The 19,998-nt window shown below is 38.1% G+C and overlaps 1 protein-coding gene across 1 annotated transcript; it reads right to left on the bottom strand.

Moving 5' to 3' along the window:
* Positions 1–5,136: 5,136 nt before the first annotated feature.
* On the bottom strand, positions 5,137–10,072 carry LOC310999214 (meprin A subunit beta-like; the record flags this gene model as incomplete). Its single annotated transcript, XM_083989538.1, has 14 exons — positions 5,137–5,215; positions 5,626–5,731; positions 5,819–5,992; positions 6,108–6,560; positions 6,650–6,880; positions 7,719–7,880; positions 8,088–8,306; positions 8,441–8,619; positions 8,759–8,876; positions 9,302–9,386; positions 9,499–9,518; positions 9,635–9,673; positions 9,760–9,787; positions 10,046–10,072. The coding sequence occupies 14 exons, from the start codon at positions 10,070–10,072 to the stop codon at positions 5,137–5,139; spliced, it is 1,920 nt and encodes a 639-aa protein (XP_083845664.1).
* Positions 10,073–19,998: the final 9,926 nt, after the last annotated feature.

Below are 19,998 nucleotides of genomic sequence, written 5' to 3'. Positions count from 1 at the left end.
ATACCGGTATGTAATGATGTATTTCATATCAGTTATAAAATTAGCAAAAATGTGTACTTTTATGTGGTTACAGGACACTATCACCAAACTATCATTAAAATAAAAAAAATTGTTAAATTGATGCACATTCTGTTTAATTGAAAACTTACTGGGTTTGTGGAGAATGCCAATGAAAATGCCAAGCTGATCACAAGAAAATTATGGCCCTCCATCCTTGTAGTGTGTCTTGCACTACATTTAACAGAGATATGGTGAACCACAGATGGACATGCTACTGAAATTCAAAAAAGTTGGGATAGATTTAAATGAAGGAATGCAGTGTAAAAAAAAAAATAAGAAGAGAGAAAATGCCACCTGTGTGTGTGTTGCACTGTGTTGCAGGATACTTTTAAGTGGGGATGGCTGCTGACTAGCAAAATGAAACAAAAAAAAGCAGATTTGAGACATTTCAGAGCTTGCTTTAACACAAGGCTATAATTTCATCATACGGCATTAACATCACTAAAATACTATGTAATAAAAATCAAAATATATCACAATAAATGGAAATATAAAAACCTTTGTTTATTTTAGTGGCCCACTTATCTCCTAAAATCAAAACAGGTTACATTTAGACATTCACATAAAATTACAGCCACGATGAACAATATTAGTAAATGTCAGTCATCAGAAAATCTCATTTCATTTCATTAAATGAAAAGATTTACAAGAGAGACTTAAGATGAATGAAATATCAAACTTAACTAAATTCAAAGATGTATAACGCATGATAGTATAAAAACACACTTACCATGGCAAGGTGAAAAATCAGGACAAGGCAGTAGTGAATGACTCAGTGTGAGCGATGTTGTAGGGGACCTGTTATGAAAATGGTTGCTAACTTCTTGATTTTCTGCATTCTCTGTTTGGGTCGTGCAAGAACAATTTTAAATGTCATGTAAATGTAAGTGTCACGTTGTCCACAGGATAACTTAACTCCACTGGAAGCCAGACTTACAAGTTGAAATACTTTGCATTGCATTTCATAATTAAACTGATGCGTTTCTATGAAATATCATTACCTAACTGTTGTTGTTCTTCAAGGTATTGGAGTTATTGAAAGAGCCAGATATTGCTCACCACTGTAATTCCAATTTATTCTTTGTGAATGCAAGAACAAAAAACATTATTTTTAAGCTCATGACCATAAAATGTCATTGGCAGTCGTAAATCATACGGTCAATCATCTTGGAACCATGAATGTCCGAACCAGGTTCAGACATATTCTTATGCACAGAATCAAGATTAACATATCTTAAAGAGATATTTAGACGATCATAAACACATTCAGTTCATGTTAAGGTCGCTTGTCCCATTCAAGTACGTTGCACATTTTTTTGGACTGCATCCTTATCATATTTTTTAGACCCTTGAGAGTTGTTAAGGTTTCAACGTTGTCTTTGGCAAGCTTGAGTTCCCTTTTAACCTGTTTTGAGATGTTGCATCATGTCCCCCTGATTGAAATTTATATTTCTCTGGCTGATAAAGATTTTGACAGATTTGAAGTTCCAGGGTTTATTATTTGAATAAATCGAAATGGATTTTGCGTGGATGATTATCTACTCACAGAAGGAGATATGTCAACAGAAGGGCTGAGGGGAGTCCAACGCAAAGGTTTGGTTGAAATCGGGCCAGTGGTTTTGGAGAAAATGGCCGAGGCGATTTTCGAAGATTTTTAACCCCCGCAGGTGTCGGAAAAGCTTTTTTTTGACCAAAAATCAAATTTCTCCAAATGCAGATACCAGTTCAAGAGAAGCAATATTGGAGATACTGAATGGATTCCTTCTTCCAGGCTGGAATCTTCATTTCTGTTGAGGATCAATTTAAGGCAAACAACATTATGGTCGACGTGCCAAGCAGGGCCCGACAAAAGGATACATGCCCCCCCTTGTCCATCATAAAACAAAGGTCCAGCTACTTGGAATGATGAATCTGACAAGTCAATAACAATTACCGGCAGACTTCCCCAGTTTATGAGTGATTCACAAAGATCGATGCCTCCCCCTGAAACATCTGCACTGTTTTGCTCATAGCCTGAGTAGCAGTGTCATCATTAGTCTCTGGGTGAATATAAACGAGAGTCACAAATAAAAGTGGGAATTCCCTTGGAAAATAAAAGGGACAACAAAGAGATATTAAAGGAGTTCAATGTTAGGTGTGCACAGTGACTCTTTGACGACCACTGTATTGAACCAATTTTTTTATCAACGTACACTAACCCGCACTAAGTTTCTTACTGGTCACTGCAGGGTCTCTGTCCAGGCAATAGAGAACTCCAAAGCCGTCATTATCCAAATCGGACTGTAAATCTTGTTTCAGAGAAGAAGACAAGCACTGCTATATTCCATCAGGAACTTGACATTTGCCTGCAGCTTGCCAACTTGTTGTGGAGTAAATAGACCTTGGTGAGGATGACTGTGGGAAGGGGAAGGGGTCTCCTGAGTCGCTGGCACAAGCCACTGTGTCTTCCTCTTTACCTCACCGTCGGCTTGGACTCCAGTTCTATGCAAAGGGGTCCGGTGGCTGGATGATCTCTTCAGGGAAAGCAGCAGTGGTTTCTAGCTGCACTGGTATGGAGAGGTTCTCCATTCTCATTAAGTCTGTACAAAATATGACATGACAGTGCCAGCAGGAGGAAAAGGCCCATCATATAGAGGTGAGTACCCATGTTATGAGCAAAAGCAACATTATAAATGGGTTGGCAATGGCTATAAAAACAGGAAAGGTGGGCCAGGTTAAAAACAACAGATCTAATGCTGGTTAAACCATCTTATAGGCAGGGAAAGGATGCTGGAGCACAGTCAGTATTAGCAATTTATTAAGGTGCGGTTGCTGACGTTTTGATGTGAAGTCTTCTTCAGAGCAAAAAAAGAAAGAAAAAAGAGAGACCACAGTTTTCATAGCCACAGATAATCATGCACTGCTGTTACTTGTCGTCAACTCCTGTTGCACAGGATTTACACTGACTGGATACAGCATATTAACTCATAATTAGGAGAATAACACTTATACAGCGTCATCACAGGACTTACAAAGGCAGACTACAGCATATTACCTCATATTTAAGAAAATATCCACAATTGTAGATAGATGATGGTGTATGTGTCCTGTGGCAATTTGTGCCACTAGGTGGTGCTGTTGCATTATATCAACACAGTCTACAGTAAATATCCACAACATCGCTGAAATCAAGGTGTCTGACAAGTTCAAAATCTATTGCCAGTAATGATAAAGACTTCATACGTTGTTGATTCATGCTTGTTCTCAGTTCATTTTTAATTTTCCCCAAGTAAGAAAACGAGCACAGTTTGTCACTGGCAATGTCAGGGACATCCTCAGTGCTATACATGTTATGAAAGACGGACTGCAGACCAAGTTTCAACATGGTCTTAATTATTGGAACTACAGTAGTTCATTGGCTAAGCCACTGGCTAAGTCTGATGGATAAGCACTGACTAGGACATTGACATGCTCTGTGAACTCACTGCCGGTTTACATTGTTCCCCCAGTAGGTGGTCTCATTTTATATTCGTTACATTTTTCCACTGCTGTGTGAGCCATGTTTTATACAGTCAATACAACGCTGAGGTTTTGTCATCACTATTTCTACAGATATATTGTTGCTCCTTGATATTGCATGACATTATGAATTCACCTGATGTTTCTTTTATGTGATATCCAAGGTGTATCAGAGTATAAACAATGTTTTATGCATTGCAGGTATTTTACCTGAGAAGTAAATTGGTATTGGAATCACTGTTATGTATGTAAAATATTTTTTCTGGGAAATGGGAAATTTGTATATGCAGACTTTGTTGGATTTTTGGCACTTGTTTCTCTGTCCAGTACCCAGCAGTTAGTGTTGTATTGGGATGTGTGTGATGTCTTTACATGTCACTGTTTAAGTTTTAAAGATATCAACGACTTGTAATAGAGAGAATGGCACCCATGCCACTGGCACATTGTGCTTGGTGTGACTGCTTAACTTTGGTTTCCTTTCTATCACCCTCTTTCTTTTACAGCAACCTGTAACATATCAACATCTGTCAACATGTCTTGTAAGAAGGTAGCTGACTCACTGTTCTCAGTATGTTCATCATGGATGCGCTAAAAATACTGAAGAACCTGTTGTTTGAGGAAGAGAGGGAGAAAGTAGTCGAGTCAGGGATCAAAAAGGGTAAATCTTGGATTTGCTTCACGGTGAGAGATCAGAGAAAAGACAGGATGCTTAATTTTTAACTTGAACTTGTTGCTGGACTAGTAAATGGTGTCTTTACTGGAATGTAGCCCAGTAAAGTGTTGCAGAAGATGCTGATTTAAGAGAGATTGTCTATCTTGTAATCATCTGTAATGCATCTTTTTATTACTCCTGTTCCTGAAAGGAAAGGAAAGAAAGAGCTATTATAGTAAGGTATTTTAAAGCCCCACTATTTAGGATTCGTGGTACTGGTACTCTGGTTGAGAAGAGCAACTGTCTGCTACCTTGTTCTCAGAGAAGCACATATGTGAATTTGTTGCCGGTACCGGTTGTACCGGACATTTACGGAGCTGCGGTGTACCAGGACCAGGGTGTTCCTACCCGCCCAGGAATGTTACATAGTGCAGTTTCAGCCAGCACAATCCCGCTCAGGCTGAAGCAACGGCACCATTCATCCATTAACCATTTTTCTACTACTTAAATGAGTTAGAAACATTATTTTAAGGTCGAAAAACTATATATTGTTGCTTTAAAGGGTTCAAAAATAACTATAGACATAAAAACATCTGCTTGAATTAAGTTTTTATTTGCTCCCAAAAAATGTATTAGCTCCCAAAAGACACAGTACTACAGGAAATCCAACACGCATTTTCAAGATGAATCTATGAATAGTAAAAATGACCCCAGCACCAAAAGCAAATGATTATATTACAAGTTACTTGTCACACAGTAAAACCATGTGTCCAACTGTTAAGTGCTCACTGCAACCTTATCTGGAAGACAAGAACAAATGTATTTAAAGGGAAAAACTGTCACCTAACAAATAATCAGCCAGTGGCTGATTTGTTGCTCCTGTTTATGTGGTGACTTGAGTTGTGGATGTAAGGAGGGGGCACAGATCATGGGATCAAATGCATCAGTGCCAGCAGAAGGATGAGGACAGGAGAAGCCACAATAGCAGGAGAGAAACCAAAGATGCTACAACAGAAAGAAACAGGTGCATTAGGTAAAATAATACACAGTGGACTTCTGAACAGCATGGTAAATTAATTTGTGCAGCCTGCACGTTGCTAATAAATGCTGCACATATTATATTACTGTGCCTTATTTATTTTTCTTTGTAAAAATACCAATTGCATACCTGTTTATATAACTAGTTGGATAGCCTTCACAGCATCAAATAGGGCTTTACACACTGGCTGTTAGCAAATTTCAAATGAAAAATATGAATAAATACCTTCCATCTGTTGTTTGTGGAGGTTGGAGGGTGGTGGTCAAAATCCTGTAAGAAGCATATTAAGATCTCATTTCAATGTTAATTACTTTCTTGCTAAAAACTAAATTTAAACTTTGTTGTAGAATAATAAATTGTTTCAGAGCTGTCCCACCGTGATGAACATGGGCCAATATCCCGATCTTTGGGAGGGTATGTAATTGTTGCTGGTGCCACTTCAGGACATGGTAGAATGCTTCCTTTGACTAGGGGAGTGAGATCTAGCAAAAGAAGAAAGTAACATTATGCAACAGAACTTGTTGTCAGATTAAAAGGTTGAACAGGAAGCAGTGAAAACATTAGCTTGCCTTGGAAGCTGAAGACAAAAATGGCACTCCCTCCCTTCAGGAAGTCTGCAGATTGCATCTCTTTCAAAGTCATAAAATAAGATCTGCCAAGCAAAGGTCCAGCAAAAGCCTTTTCATTATTCTCATCTAGGAATGTAGTTCCAGTCTTGCGAGGATTGTCCCAAATAAAGGTACCTGTTCAGAGAGCATAATAGAACAATAAAGGTACATGACTAAAGAGAATGTACTGTGTTATATAGTGTGAAGAAATTACGATGACTGACTCTACCTCTGTGTTTGTCACACTTACCGGTAGGACCAGTCAGTTTTGGGTCACTGGTGAAACTCCTTTGCTTTGACATGTGCTTCTGAATGTTGGGTGTCTGATCCAGCATTTGTAAAGTCACCTGCCTTTGTGGGACCGGCCACTCCAGTCTGTTGTCATTTTCACCAGACACAAGTTGCACAAACAGTCCAACATATGTCCGGCGCAACTGTACTGCTACCCGGTAAGCATAGCCCCCTCTGGAGTACTGGCGTCGGCTGTATATGATGTGCCCACTTTTACTAGTGTCCAAAACCGTCTCAAAATCATTAATCTGCAAAGATACATGTGGACACTCGATCTCGGATAGATTAATGTCATCGATTGAGAAGCCACCAGAAGAGCTTCCTGCTCCTTTGTGAGCCTCAAACTCCACCTGGAAGTGTTTGGAGGCATTCAGGGAAACATGTTGGAGCTGCCAGTGAGATGTTGGTGAACCTGGAAGAAAAACAAAGTTACACATTCATGCTTGATCAAGAGTTGTCAATACCCTTTAGAGTAGATGATACAAGATACTGTGATGTTACCAGTTATTTGCCCCATCAGACGGCGGGCCCCTTCAAAGTCATTTTCATCTTCAAACTCTCTGATCCAGATGTTAAGTGTGTCAGACTCGTTCCCACTGTGGTAATAGTAAAACTGAAGACACTGGACATGACAGTCCCGACTGGAATTCATCCTGTGGGTCTCCAACCAGGCAGAGTCTCCCTCCTCGCCTGATGCTGTACTAGCATGCATGAAGTATCCTTTATCTTGGCCTAGAATGTGGTTTTCCAAATGAATGTGTCAACATAGAAAGTACAATCTAAGACATTTATATTTGAACAAGATTCAAGGACAAGTGCCATTTTTACAACCTGGATCTTATTTATGTCATAAAATACGGCTGGTTACTCACTATAACTTATACTATAACTATAACTTTGATGTCATTAGTTGTCCAGACGATATTTAGATCCAGTTGAGAGCCGTGTATATCCATATAATTTGAGTGATCGGGGCACCAAGAATGCAGCCTTTAAATAACGCATTATCTGCTGCGAAACCCGTTCTGTTATTGTCATCTGGGGTCTGTAGAAATCTGACAAATATTCAGCCATGTAGCACAAACCTAGCAGTAGAACATTCCAGGAAATAAGCCGACTGTATATACAGAATGACTCCAGACTTAAAGGCGAATCATGACAAAATATTGGTGAAATTAATGAGTTTAGCGGCAGATAATGCGCATTCTCTGTGCCCCCAACACTCCCATAAAGGGGATATATGCGGCTCTCGACCGGATCTAAATATCGTCGGAAGGACTCCTAATGACATCAGAGTTATATGGGTGAGTAACCAGCCGTATTTTATGCCAGAAATAAGGTCCAAGTTGTAAAAAACAGCACTTCTCCTTTAACAAACCTTCCTGAAGGTAATGTATTGCACTGTTGACACAACAGTTAATCATAGAATCATAGACATTTTGACATCTGACCAACTTGTAGATGTATCCTACTCTCATCCTATGTTAGCTGAAATTTGTTCCAGCCCCCAACACCCTGTGACCCTGCATGGATAACGGTAAATCCATAGAATGGATGAATGAAATCTTACGTTGACTACTACTGCCACTGGATAGACTGGTGTGGTCAGATCTGGGACCTCCCTCAGCACTTGTGACCATTTCCCAGCCACTGGCAGTCGGTGAGCAGCGGGTCATGTTGCACATGTTGCTCTTGGAGAAGCCACAGAACATTTTAAATGCAATGGTTGAATCTGTGGACGTGAATGAAGAAGATAGAATTTAAGACTGTAGGGCATCAACTTGCATCTCAAAGATGTAAGTTAACTAAATAAAAAATATATCATGATGGTAACAATTACATTTGTGCAAATATATGTGTTATCACACATTTTTTAACGAGCAATCCCAAAACATCTCAAATGTCCTCATATGTGCTCTTAAAAATGTAAAGCACTTACTGCATTTGTAGCGGATGTTCAGCTCTCGTATATCAGCGGGACTCACTTCCAGTCTTTGACCAATCACATCCTGGAATTTTGGATCTTTGGTGACAATTGTTGATCCGTTGCCGTTGCTGAATGCATTTTTGCTGTAGTGCATCACAGACGAGTAGTCATATGGGACTCCTCCAGTGGTACTGACGTCTTTGCTGACTTTTCTGAAATTATGCTCCTTTCCTAGATGAAACATTTTAAAAGCAAACCATCACTAGATACTGCATTGAGAATCCTTCAAAGCAGCCTGAATGGTTAAATAATAATCACAAATTATTCATCAGACAAAAATAGTTTTGACAGAGGGTTTAGGTTACCTTCTTGGACGTTCTCAAGCACAATTGTTACATGATCATCTCTGTCATATCTGGACTGTTCATGGTAGAACCCAAGAGCGTGGAGAAACTCATGTTCAACAGTTGAAATCTGATCACAGAATCTGCCAATGGAGAGATCCTGTCCACCAGTGAATACACGCCCAATATACGAGAAACATCTAAATATGAAAAGAACCAATATATATATTAATACACAAAAAAATCTCACATCCTCACATTTAACTTTTACATGAAAATTCTGTATTTTGAGTTATTATTTCATTATCACAATTAGAAGGAGAACAATTCAATACTTACCCGCCTAACTTTTGGACAGAAAGGTAATATTTTTGAGAGTCTCGTGGTTTGAAATCAATGCAGGACTTCAACCTGAACTGGTCAAAAGCTCTGAGGATGACTCCTTTTGCGTTCATCTCTTCCATTATTCATGAGAATTTTGTTATAGAGAGGAACAAGGGAATGACAACAGTAAAGCAAATGATACAGACAACAACATACAATTATATAACTGAGATATTATTGTTCCTAATTTTTCTATTCCTTCTAGAGGGAGGGGTGGAATTACTGTTGTACACAAGTGGATGGTGTGAAACTATTTCAAGTTAAGATCTAAAGCATTTGTGTGAGCCACACAGCTTTGTTCACGTCCTTGTGCTGCTTTTTTTTCCACTTAAGGGTGTTATTGGGGGACAGCAACCATCAGCTGATTGACGCCTTTCAAAATTCAGTGTATTAACAAAAGTTCATTAAGGTATCATTGAAACCACTTGGAAAACCCATTCATAGTGTGATTTTACCAATCAATCATCACATATAAACATCAGTAAAATAAATGCTTACCAAGGTCTTTTTCCAAAACATATGGGACTGGAGATGTCCACAGATTGTTGTCATTAGTGATGGCACTCCTCTGTATATTTGTTGGCTAAGATTTAGAAAGAAAAAAAATTTGAGATTTAAGGTACAAAAATTGCTGACAAAAAGTCTCACAAATCTGTTAAATCTTAGTAATTTAGCCACAAAAATGCTTGACTCACCTCCAGAATGTCATCATGATCTGAGATCAAAAGAAGGGAAAAAAATGATATTGATTTTTGGAACAAAGAAATCAGTGACACTTTGCCTATGAAACCACAGCCACTACATTCATGATAGGAAGATGTTTAACTTTACCCTTGTTCACATCTGTAATGTCTTTGTCTTCACCAATGTCTACAAAGAATATGAAAAAAAAGATTAAATTCAAGTCAAACAGACTTTATGAAATATAATGACCAATAACAACTGATAAAACTTACCCACTACCTCTGGGTCACCTGTGCCATCCTGTAAGATTTGAGCACATGAACATATTTAATGATGTAATTCTAAGTGTATAACATGAGACATAAAAACAGCACTAGGGCACTTCTGTACACTGTTCTGCAAATAAAGCAAATTTGAAATCTAAGATTTCAAACAGTGTTTGAAATATTTAGATTACATCTAAATCTTTAGATTTCAAATTGGTTAAATTAATGTATATTCCATCTAATTAATCACTGTACTAATTTAATACCACAACAGTACAAATAAAAAACTTACAAGATTTTTCGAGACTGCCAAGGCCATTGCCAAGCTGATCACAAGAAAAATATGGCCTTTCATCCTTGTAGAGTGGCTTGCTTCACAGTTAGTTCATCCAAAAGAGAATAAATCGTGAATCAGATATTGACACGTTATTACTGGAATACAATAAAGCTGCTATATATTTATATACTTTTCTTAAGTTAATTTAAAAAATCAGTTTTGTATAAAAAGAAAGAAAATGCCACTTGTGTTTACCTTCCACCAGCGTGTCTGTCACTCTTTTGAACATGAGTGACTGTAACAGGAGACTTTTAAGGGGAGGGTATCTGCTCACTGGCAAAACAAAACGTAACAAACAGGTTTTAAACATTCCACTGTTTGCAGAATAATTGCCGCTCAGATCTCTTTGTTATCAAGAAAAAAATCTTAACCTGCTTTGACAATGGGCAGGTCAAGTGTTGTCAGATGTACACAAAGGTTGTTGAATTATTACTTTGTGTGAGAGAACAGTGCACATGCAGAAATTTTAAGGTTGAGTTGATGTAAAATCTAAAATAATATATATTAAGCTATATCCTACTGTCTCAGTGTTTTATTTATGTTTTTATTTTATCAGTATATTATTATACTTGATTTTCACCGGTATCAAACGTATAGCTTCTTCAGTGTGATGTATCTCACTGTGCAATAATAACACTTTTCTCAATTAAAGGTTCTATCTCAAGTGCTGTTCCATTTATCAAATATACAGAAGGTACGTAAATGAAGTTTAATTATTTTGTGGACCTCTTGCAGATTAAAACAAAACTAAAAGCTGACAGCCACTATAACAGGTGTTAGCCATGTAAGGATGTACTTGAGACAAAGAAACCACATTGCAATGAAGTCTTTGCCAAAAAGAAAGTCAAATGGTTAAACTAAAAGAAACAAAGAGATAATAGTAGCCTATAATCATCTGTGCATCACTTCTTAACAAACTTTTTTGTGACATAAGCCCTTGAAGCGGTTGATCCAGTTTTATTGCAGCAGTCATACCAAAGCACCTGAGTAATGCAGTCATAATAAAAAATCTTCAGCCAAATCACAACTGCTGGAGACATGATTCTTAAACCAGGTTTGGTAGACTGATTTGATGTGCTGGGTAAAACAAGCATGTACACTGAAGCAGACAATACAGACCATTTTTGATACCATATAGCACACTAAAGTTTTATAATTTACTGCAAAAACAAACCACATGCAACTTTTATTTGGCTCAGTTCAATGCATGAAATAATCACGATGACTGACGCCTGATGAGATCTTGTGAAACTCTTTGTAAGCAATTCAGCATAGATACCAATGTCAGCCAGTCTGTAATCTTGGGCCACACTGAAATACTGAAATGTCTCAATCATTTTTGTGCTGTGTTACAGAGAACCTAGCTCAGACTTTCAAAGTTGGAGATGATGGATCATCACATTAATGTCTGTCGATGACTTTTACAACCATGAACCTAAAAAATATGATTTTTAATCAAATATCTCCACAACATTTTGGATTGCCACGGAAGCTGGTAAATACATTCATGTCCCCCTGAAGACAAATTGTAATTGGGTGGCATTATCTGGGTCTTACAATAGCTCCAATACTTTGATTAATGGGAAATTTCCAGTGGTAAATGACAAAAATGTTTGTTTAGTTTTAGCAGGTACAGTACTTGTTACAGTCACCACTGCTGGCTTATTCCACTCCTTATAAAAACTCCATTTAATTATGGAAATGAAAGAGTGTTTACTCAAAACACGCTTAAGCTCCACAACTTGTCAGTCCGGCTTAGGTGAGAACAAAGTTGTTTCAAGAATGACATCATGGTTCAGTTCACTGTGCAGCTTGGTGAAGCCTGTTCCAGTGAAATTATTCTTCTATTCATGTCACTGAAAAATGTATTAACTTGCTTCCAAGGTGGGGGAAAAATTTCCAAATAACATTGTACCTTCATTACAAATATGATTTTAGGCTCTTTTCAAACACCTCAATGAAAAGAGCCAGAGTGTTTTCCTATTAAAGTAGGCTACTTAATTGGAAAATTTGATAAATGGACACTAGAACTCGTTAAATGGCCATGGATGGTTAACAGATTAATTATGCGCTGAAGAAATCAATTATCAAGAGACACAAAGTGGATGATTGTTGTTGTACCTTACACTAAATTCTGTTAGACTCCGTGAGTAGTAAAGGAGGAAATAATCACATTTAGTGAGCAGGTCTAGGCTTAAACCAATAATTCTCTTTTGTAGTTTCCCCACAATAAGAAATATATCAATTTATCTACATGTTGTGCAAAGCTAACATTTTCAGTGTGTCAGCAGCAGGTTTCCTGTCATCAGGGCCACAGAGGCTGACACCATGGAAAACATGGCTCCTGCGGGAAGACCGGGGAAATAACGGCAGAACAGCAGTGTGGCTTTAATAGAGAATGGTCAACAAAGAGCTGTACGGTAGTTGTATTTTAAGTGCAAATCACAAGTTATATATATATATTTTTTAAGTATATTTTTTGGCTTTTTGCCTTTATTTGATAGCACACAGTAGAGATAGACAGGAAAGGGGGAGGCAGAGAGAGGGGGAATGACATGCAGGAAAGGGCAGCCCGACACGGGATTCGAACCGGGGCAGCCTGCGGTGAGGACTGTATCCTCTACATGGGGCAGCCACTTTACCCACTGCGCCACACACCGCCCCTAATCACAAGTTATATTGACGTTAAAGTACAGTACTGACTACAGTGGTGACTTCATATGGCACAGTGCAAAGTGTGCTGGTAAGTAAAGCAGGTGCTTTACTTGTGTTTCCCATCTTTTTGTAAAAAGTATTCCAGCTTCTCACATGTTATGTTCTGCTGGGTTTTAGTATTGTAGGCCTAAATTTAATATGTGTTTCTTTGTTTTTGACAATAGTCTCATCTAAGGCTCTCACACTGGGCTCTGAAGAGAGAGAATTATGATAAGATATTTCTCATGATATTTTTTTACATTTTACACTGTAGCCTCTTTACTAATTCATTTAAAACAATAAGTTACAGATTGATTGATGATGAAAAGAAAATGAGTACAGTCTTATAGTAGTTTGTAGTCACTGGGCCATTTTTGGGAGGGACTGCAGCTATTGTGTTCTCAGGAAACACTGTGCAGTAGCTGTCATTGATACAAAGCACATACTTGACAGAAGGTGATGATACCAGAGGTGGTGTGACTGTTTCCAATCCTGTCAAAAGAGGGGTGGTCTGCTACTAGTGTTGTGTAATGCAGGTGTTTCCACATTCTTTGGCAGTCTGTGTGTCCTGTCTATGCAAACCTTTCAACACATATTTGTTGGTGTTTTTGTCTCTTTTTTCCTTAATTGTCTGTCAGCTCTTACATTTTTGTTTAGACAGGTTCCATTGTTATCTGTCTGCATCAGTGTTACATGGTCCAGGTTAGAAGATAGCTAAGTGTTAGGGAGGTCTGAGCCATTCATTCAAAGAGTTGATAAATCTGTCAATGAAAAAGTAAGAACAGACTTTCAGTGGCAGAGATATGAAACATGTAAAACAGTAACAAACATGCTTTGAGAGGTACAGTTTGACTGACAGGAGCTGACTGAGTGACATGTTGGTACTTCACTGTAATCCATTTAGAGTAAGGAAAAAAGTTAAGTATTGGTTATTGATTAAACAAACTACATTTAATTGATACAACAGTCCAGCTGGGTTATATAGAACACAAAAGTGTTCAATTCGATGTATTGTTACAACATTAATCAGTTCTATTTGATTGATGTTGCAACAGTACAAATAGAACTAATTAACGGATCAAAGTCTTGATCAAACATACAGGCAGTTTATATTGCTCCCTGGATGATTTTATTTTTTACCACTATAAAACATACCATCAAAGCTGAGGAGAAAGATGGCGATGCCTTCTCTTATAAAATTTCCTGAGCAAAATGCATCAAAAGTCAAGAAAAGGCTGAAGTCCGGACCTACATACTCACCGTTTGTGACATTAATGAAATGCCCCACCTTCCTAGGGTTACTCCAGTAGTGAATTAGCTCTCCACTATCTTGATATAAAAATAAATGAGACACATGGTTTGAACTCTCAATTTAACCACATAGTTTTATTATGATATATTAATATGTTGTATGTTTCTCTGATATCAGTGAGGTTTAATTACATCCTGTGAACTTCCTCGCTGAATCAGTTGTGATGTTTAGATATCTATCTCGACATCCGCTGCTGGATGCCAGAAGTCCGAAGCGATCAGAGTAGAGATGCAGCAGGAGCTGGTGCCCCGTAGCCCTGTCTAGTTACAAACCGTGGGCTTAGTAAGCTTGTGCTGATGCTGCTGTTTATCAGAAAGTGATGTGGACAGTTTTCAAATAGGTTGGAAATCGAAAACCGAAATCCCACCAGTGGAGTTTCCTGCTCCTTTAAGAACCTCAAATTCCACCCTGAATTGTCTGGTGACAATGAGGGGAACACAATGCTGCCAGTGAGATGTTTGTTTACCTGGCAAAGAACATGCAGTATGACTGATGATACACTTCAAAGTACAGTAAGTGAACAAAAAAGCATAGTAGGTATAGACATCTTGCAAAGGATGTTTGTCAGGTTATGGAGCTGATTTGCCTCTGGTGTGTTTATACCTTTAAAGTCCAACTATTCAGCTATTCAGAGTGCAAGAGTTCACCTGTGAGCTGTCCAATCCGATATGTGGTCTTCACCGTCATACATGCTGATCCAAATGTTGGTCTTTATCACTCCCACTGTAAAAATAGAAGAACTGGAGGCACTGGATCTGTTTCTTAGGATTCATTCAACTGTACTGAATTTTGGCGCCATCCCCCACTTTTCCAGACGCTGCGCTGCAGTGCATGAAGAAGCCTCCATCTACACACAATTAAACATTAAAGTGATACATGCAGTTGTGACCACATAATTTTTGGGGGAATTTCACAGAAAACCCACCATTTTGATTTGTTGTTGTCGTTCTGTCTGGTTCTTTGTAGACATGAAGAAAATGCAAACGTGTTTAATTTTAATTGCAACAGCTACTAATTAGTGTTTTTTTTATCAGCTCTTTAAAGTAAACCCATCACAATTCTGCTGCTGGTGGGAACACAGCAGTGAGAGCGGGGTATTAAAGAACACCATGATGGATACTGTATAATTAAGAATAAAGGGATGTTACGCATGCAGCTGTACCATTATAGAGAAATGATTGTGTTGAATGCTGTTTTTGACCAGGAAATTAAAATAAAACATGCAGGCTCATGCCTCCCTGTGAAGGCTGGTGTGTTTGGAAAGCCGCCTGTGCTGCCCACTTTCTCCCAGCTGGTGTTTCCTTCAGCACAAAGACTCATCACACAGTCTCATCCTCCTAGCTGCATGATGTCAGAAAGGTGACAACAGATGCTTAGTAACATACAAAAACACAGGTAGTGATCATGCACAATGAAGAACATATCAATATGCCATTGTTTCAAAAAGAATAACCTCTTTTTTACAGTTGTAAAGCTTCTGGAGCTCTAGAACATCATTAGAGCTCATTTCTGGATGTTGGCCGTAATTGGTCAATGTTACAGCAATGAGCTGAAATAGTTGTAAAGCTGCAGAATCTTTACAACTAGTTTACTGTACATCTTGGTACTCTAGCAGATAAGTGATGATGGTGCCATGATTGCCATTCGAGAAGGCATCTTTGCCGCCGTGCATCACAGAGTGGTAGTGTAGGTTGAACTGTGCCTTGGAAAATTGTATTCTCTCCCTGAACAAAACATACAACAAGTTCAATAGTTTTTCTCCTTAGCAGAAGTAAACCATTTAAAATCAGAATGTAATGTATATACAAACCATTTTCTATGTTTTCCCAGACAATGTTCACATATTCATATCTGGACTGCTCATGCCAGAGGCCCAGTGCATGTAAAACCCATGATTCACTATAACGAGGTGATCACACCACTGTCCAATAGAGAGACTTTGGTTCCCCTCACGTTGATTCCCAACATATGACCAACACTAGACAGAGCAGGGGGTGAGACAAATATGATAGCAACTACTGATTTCTGCCAAAAGTCAGTGATCAACTCACAATATCAACATATCAATCAATCAATCAATATCACATCATCAATCAGGATCAACTCAAGCTATAACTAGAGGAATATTGGGATTAATAACATGAACTGAAAAATTATGTCTTTGATTACAAAGATGTGGTTGGGTTCATCCTCCAAGGGTTTGAAATCGATGCAGGTGATCAGCCTTATTTGGTCAAAAGCTTTTAGAACAACTTCCTTTGGCATTCAAGTTGGTATTTTCTTTGAACAAACACACAAAAAAAGACTCTTACCAAGACTCTCATGCAAGACATAATGTCCAATCTGAACTGGTTTCCAAAAGCAACTTTCTTCTCACGGTACTGTAAAAAGAAGAGTGATCATAACAAAGTTAAGATATTGTGCAAGTGTATTGTATTAAAGTATGACAGAAACAGTTCTCACAGTCATTAGCGCTATGTCTCCCTTGTGTAGATTCAGATCTGAAGGAAGAATGTTCTTGTTATTTTACACTGCATATTCAAGTGACGGAAAGTAAGAGTTTGACTAATGTATAGATCCTTACACTCACCTTTGTTTATCTCAACAATGTCTAGAGCTTTTTCATGCCTACTGCCGTCTGTTAAAACATCCCTCATCACAATCCAACCTGGATAATGAATTGAATGCAAGTTATATCTTTTATTAATTTAATAACCAAGGTCCATTGAGAGAGAATACAGCACCTGCTTCAGGAGGAAGGCACTCTCCATTTTAAAGGATACAAGTCACCCTGCACAAAGTCTGTTCATCCACCCGCCGTAAAGACAGCCATCAGGCTGCTGAACAGCTGCTCCAATCTATGATCTGTGTTTATTGTGTGGTTTTGTTGTCTCTTATTATTATTATTAGGTATTTTTTGGTGTGTTATTTATTATTGAGTGATTTGACCAGGGCAAAGTGCATTTCCATGCATCAACTGTACAGTGTACTTTCAATGTATAGAAAAATAAAGATAAACATGAAATAAACTTGAACTGGCTGAAGCCATTACCTTCAGTTGCTTGTGCAGATGAAATGAGCTGTGGACAGACGTCAGACACTCCATGCATCACTAGCAATAAAAATATGAAATGAATGTGGCATACTCAAGATAAGGAAACTTACCCCAAGACACTCAGACAGTCACCAGTGAATGGACTACCACCTTTCGTCTTTATGGCCTGTAAAAATGGTCAAAGAGAATATTATCTGTGTACGTACCAACGTGACATGCAGTCAGGGGTGAAACTAAAGTTCGGTCCTGCGTACCACTAATAGATTCAGTAGTACCAGGAAGAGGGGAGAGTGGCTGCCACTAGACCAGTTTCATACATTCCAGCCATTCTTGCCATAGGAACCTCAAGTCAGTAATGTCTTTTTTTTATGTGAAACAAATATTGTCCGTTCCCTTCCTTTGCGTGTTTGTGCGTGCCCCCAGACCGGCAAGACTTTAAAACTACTTGCACAGACACAGAAACCAACACAAGCACACATACACTTGTTGAGATCTGAGCCAGAAGAAAAACAGATCACCAGATACATAATCGACAAAACATCAGTTTGATTAATGAAAATCCTCTGTCCACCAGTGGCGATCGGACCCTCACCATCCTGAGGCTGACTACAGATTGACAGAGAAGAAGTTACGATTTAAATGACGTGTCGGCAAAGTTTTTTATTATTCTTTTTTTTTTATTAAACAGGCTGTTGAACAATAGTTTAACCTTGGTGTTTTGTTGCTGGTTGTGGTTTTTACTTTCTTGTTGCTATGATAAACCACTGCTGTCAGCCTACAGTGGATGTGCCAGTCATAAGATAAGCATAAAACATCATCATAACACACTCAGTCTGCCATGTTTTCCAGACCATGCCAAATTTCCATCCAACAGATGCATGTAGACTTTCCTGCCAATCCCCACCACCGTACTCCCACCTGTACACCTGTTCCTCACTCCCCAGACACCCATCAGTGTTTTATGGCCTATTTCAACCACGGCCCCTGCCACATTCAATGTGAGCCCATGTGGCTTTGTGTTCCAGTCACTTGCACCAACTAAGCCCCTCATCTTAGCTTCAATACATTTTTTGCAAGTTAAAAAAAACAAAAACAAACTATATATATACAGTGAATAGAAGCCGTGTACAAATCAAGACATTCAGAATATGTTTTCATTTAAAGTAATTTTCCATATAAATTGTATGAATTGTAAATATCAAGATGATACACCACATTACACAAATAACACGTGAATGAAATGATCTCACTTGTGTTGATTAAATCATATTTGGTATTGTCTGAAAAACTAGAGATGTTTTGCCTCGTGTCATGATGGAGGTGGAAAAAATGAAGAAGAAAAGATTACCTCAACCGAGAGAGAGGCGTGGCTGGATATCCATGTCGTGATCAGTGAACAAATGTTACATGAGCCTGAATTTGCAGCATACCTGACCCCCACATCTTCCATTCATCAAAACAAACACCATCAAACATGTGACATTTTCATTTTCCCAGTGGGAGCAAGTGTTGACAGCCATCGTTCATCCATCTCTTGCTCTGAATACTGATTAGATGTGTTTACTCACATGCTCTAACACTCATTTAATCATATGGAAACTGCACTCAAACAATGATATAAAATCATCTTTTGCAAACTTTACCAATTTCAGAAATATAAAATTTATATAAATTCTATATTAAAGCACCTTTGGCAGCTGGAATGTAAACATGTTGTACAATCGTCTTCTGGACATCTTGAGGACATTTGGGACACATAAAGGCTTAGCACCTTTAAAGCCTCTGCACTTTAAAATCTTTAATATTTTTCTTAATTGTATTCATGACTACACAGAAAACTGAGAAATAATTCTATCCCTGTGGTATTTATGAAGAGTTTTAACAATCTTCTTCATTCATCACATTCATCAGTTTCATCACATTCAATTGTCTGTCGTCACATTTTGACTGAGTGTTAAACACATCACACTTCAACAGAACGTCTTTTACTCATGCTGGTCTATTTTTACTCCTGGCATGTAGCCGATTCATGGACAATGGACATGTCATGCAATGTGTGGTTGTGCCTTATGTTAAGTGACAGAGCAACATATCTAAAAAAAATGTATTTGTATTTTTATAACCAAATTGTATTAGTTTACAGCATGAAGTTTTATTCTGTACAAAACTGAAAGTAAATTACAGAGTGAACAAACAATTGCTCCAATTAATATCTTTAATACTAAATAAATATTTTAATAAAAATCTTTTTTTTATATTCTCACTTTTTAGTACCCTGATAAAAGAAAAGTGTTTAGACTGAATTAAGAAGAGACATAGATCCTTGTCTCATTTATTGAGACATGGAAAATAGTTTTTAGACATGAGCAGAACAACAGTATAAAAAGCACTTGTGAGCTACTTATAGTGCCATGTAGCATATTTTCCAAAGAAATGAGCTGTAATAATTAAAACAGTGAATAAAGAATATTTCATGGCATAGAAAAATCTATAATCCCCTGTCTTTTTGAATTGGACAGTATAAGTAGCTGAACATCTATGAGCTAATTTACTCTTCAATGTCCAGAGATTTTATTTGAGCTCAAGCTCCTCCACTGTTTGGTCACTGGGTGGCAGTATACCCTCTCCTATCACATCTGGTTTTCCATGTGGCATGATCAATTTCATGACTTCCAATGACTCTCGACGCAGATGGAAAATAACTGACTAACACTACAGTCAGTGGTGGAGGAAGTATTCAGATAATCTATTTGAGTAAAAGTGGCAAGTCCCACTGATGGGAAATGCTCCATCAAAAGCAAAAGCTTCAAGATTGCTACGTTAATTATGCAAAAATACTAAGAACAA

The sequence above is a fragment of the Trachurus trachurus genome, assembly GCF_905171665.1.
Source record: "Trachurus trachurus genome assembly, chromosome: 16".
Taxonomy (NCBI): domain Eukaryota; kingdom Metazoa; phylum Chordata; class Actinopteri; order Carangiformes; family Carangidae; genus Trachurus; species Trachurus trachurus.
The sequence above is the reverse complement of the archived record's forward strand: the minus strand, read 5'-3'. Positions and strand labels throughout refer to the sequence as shown.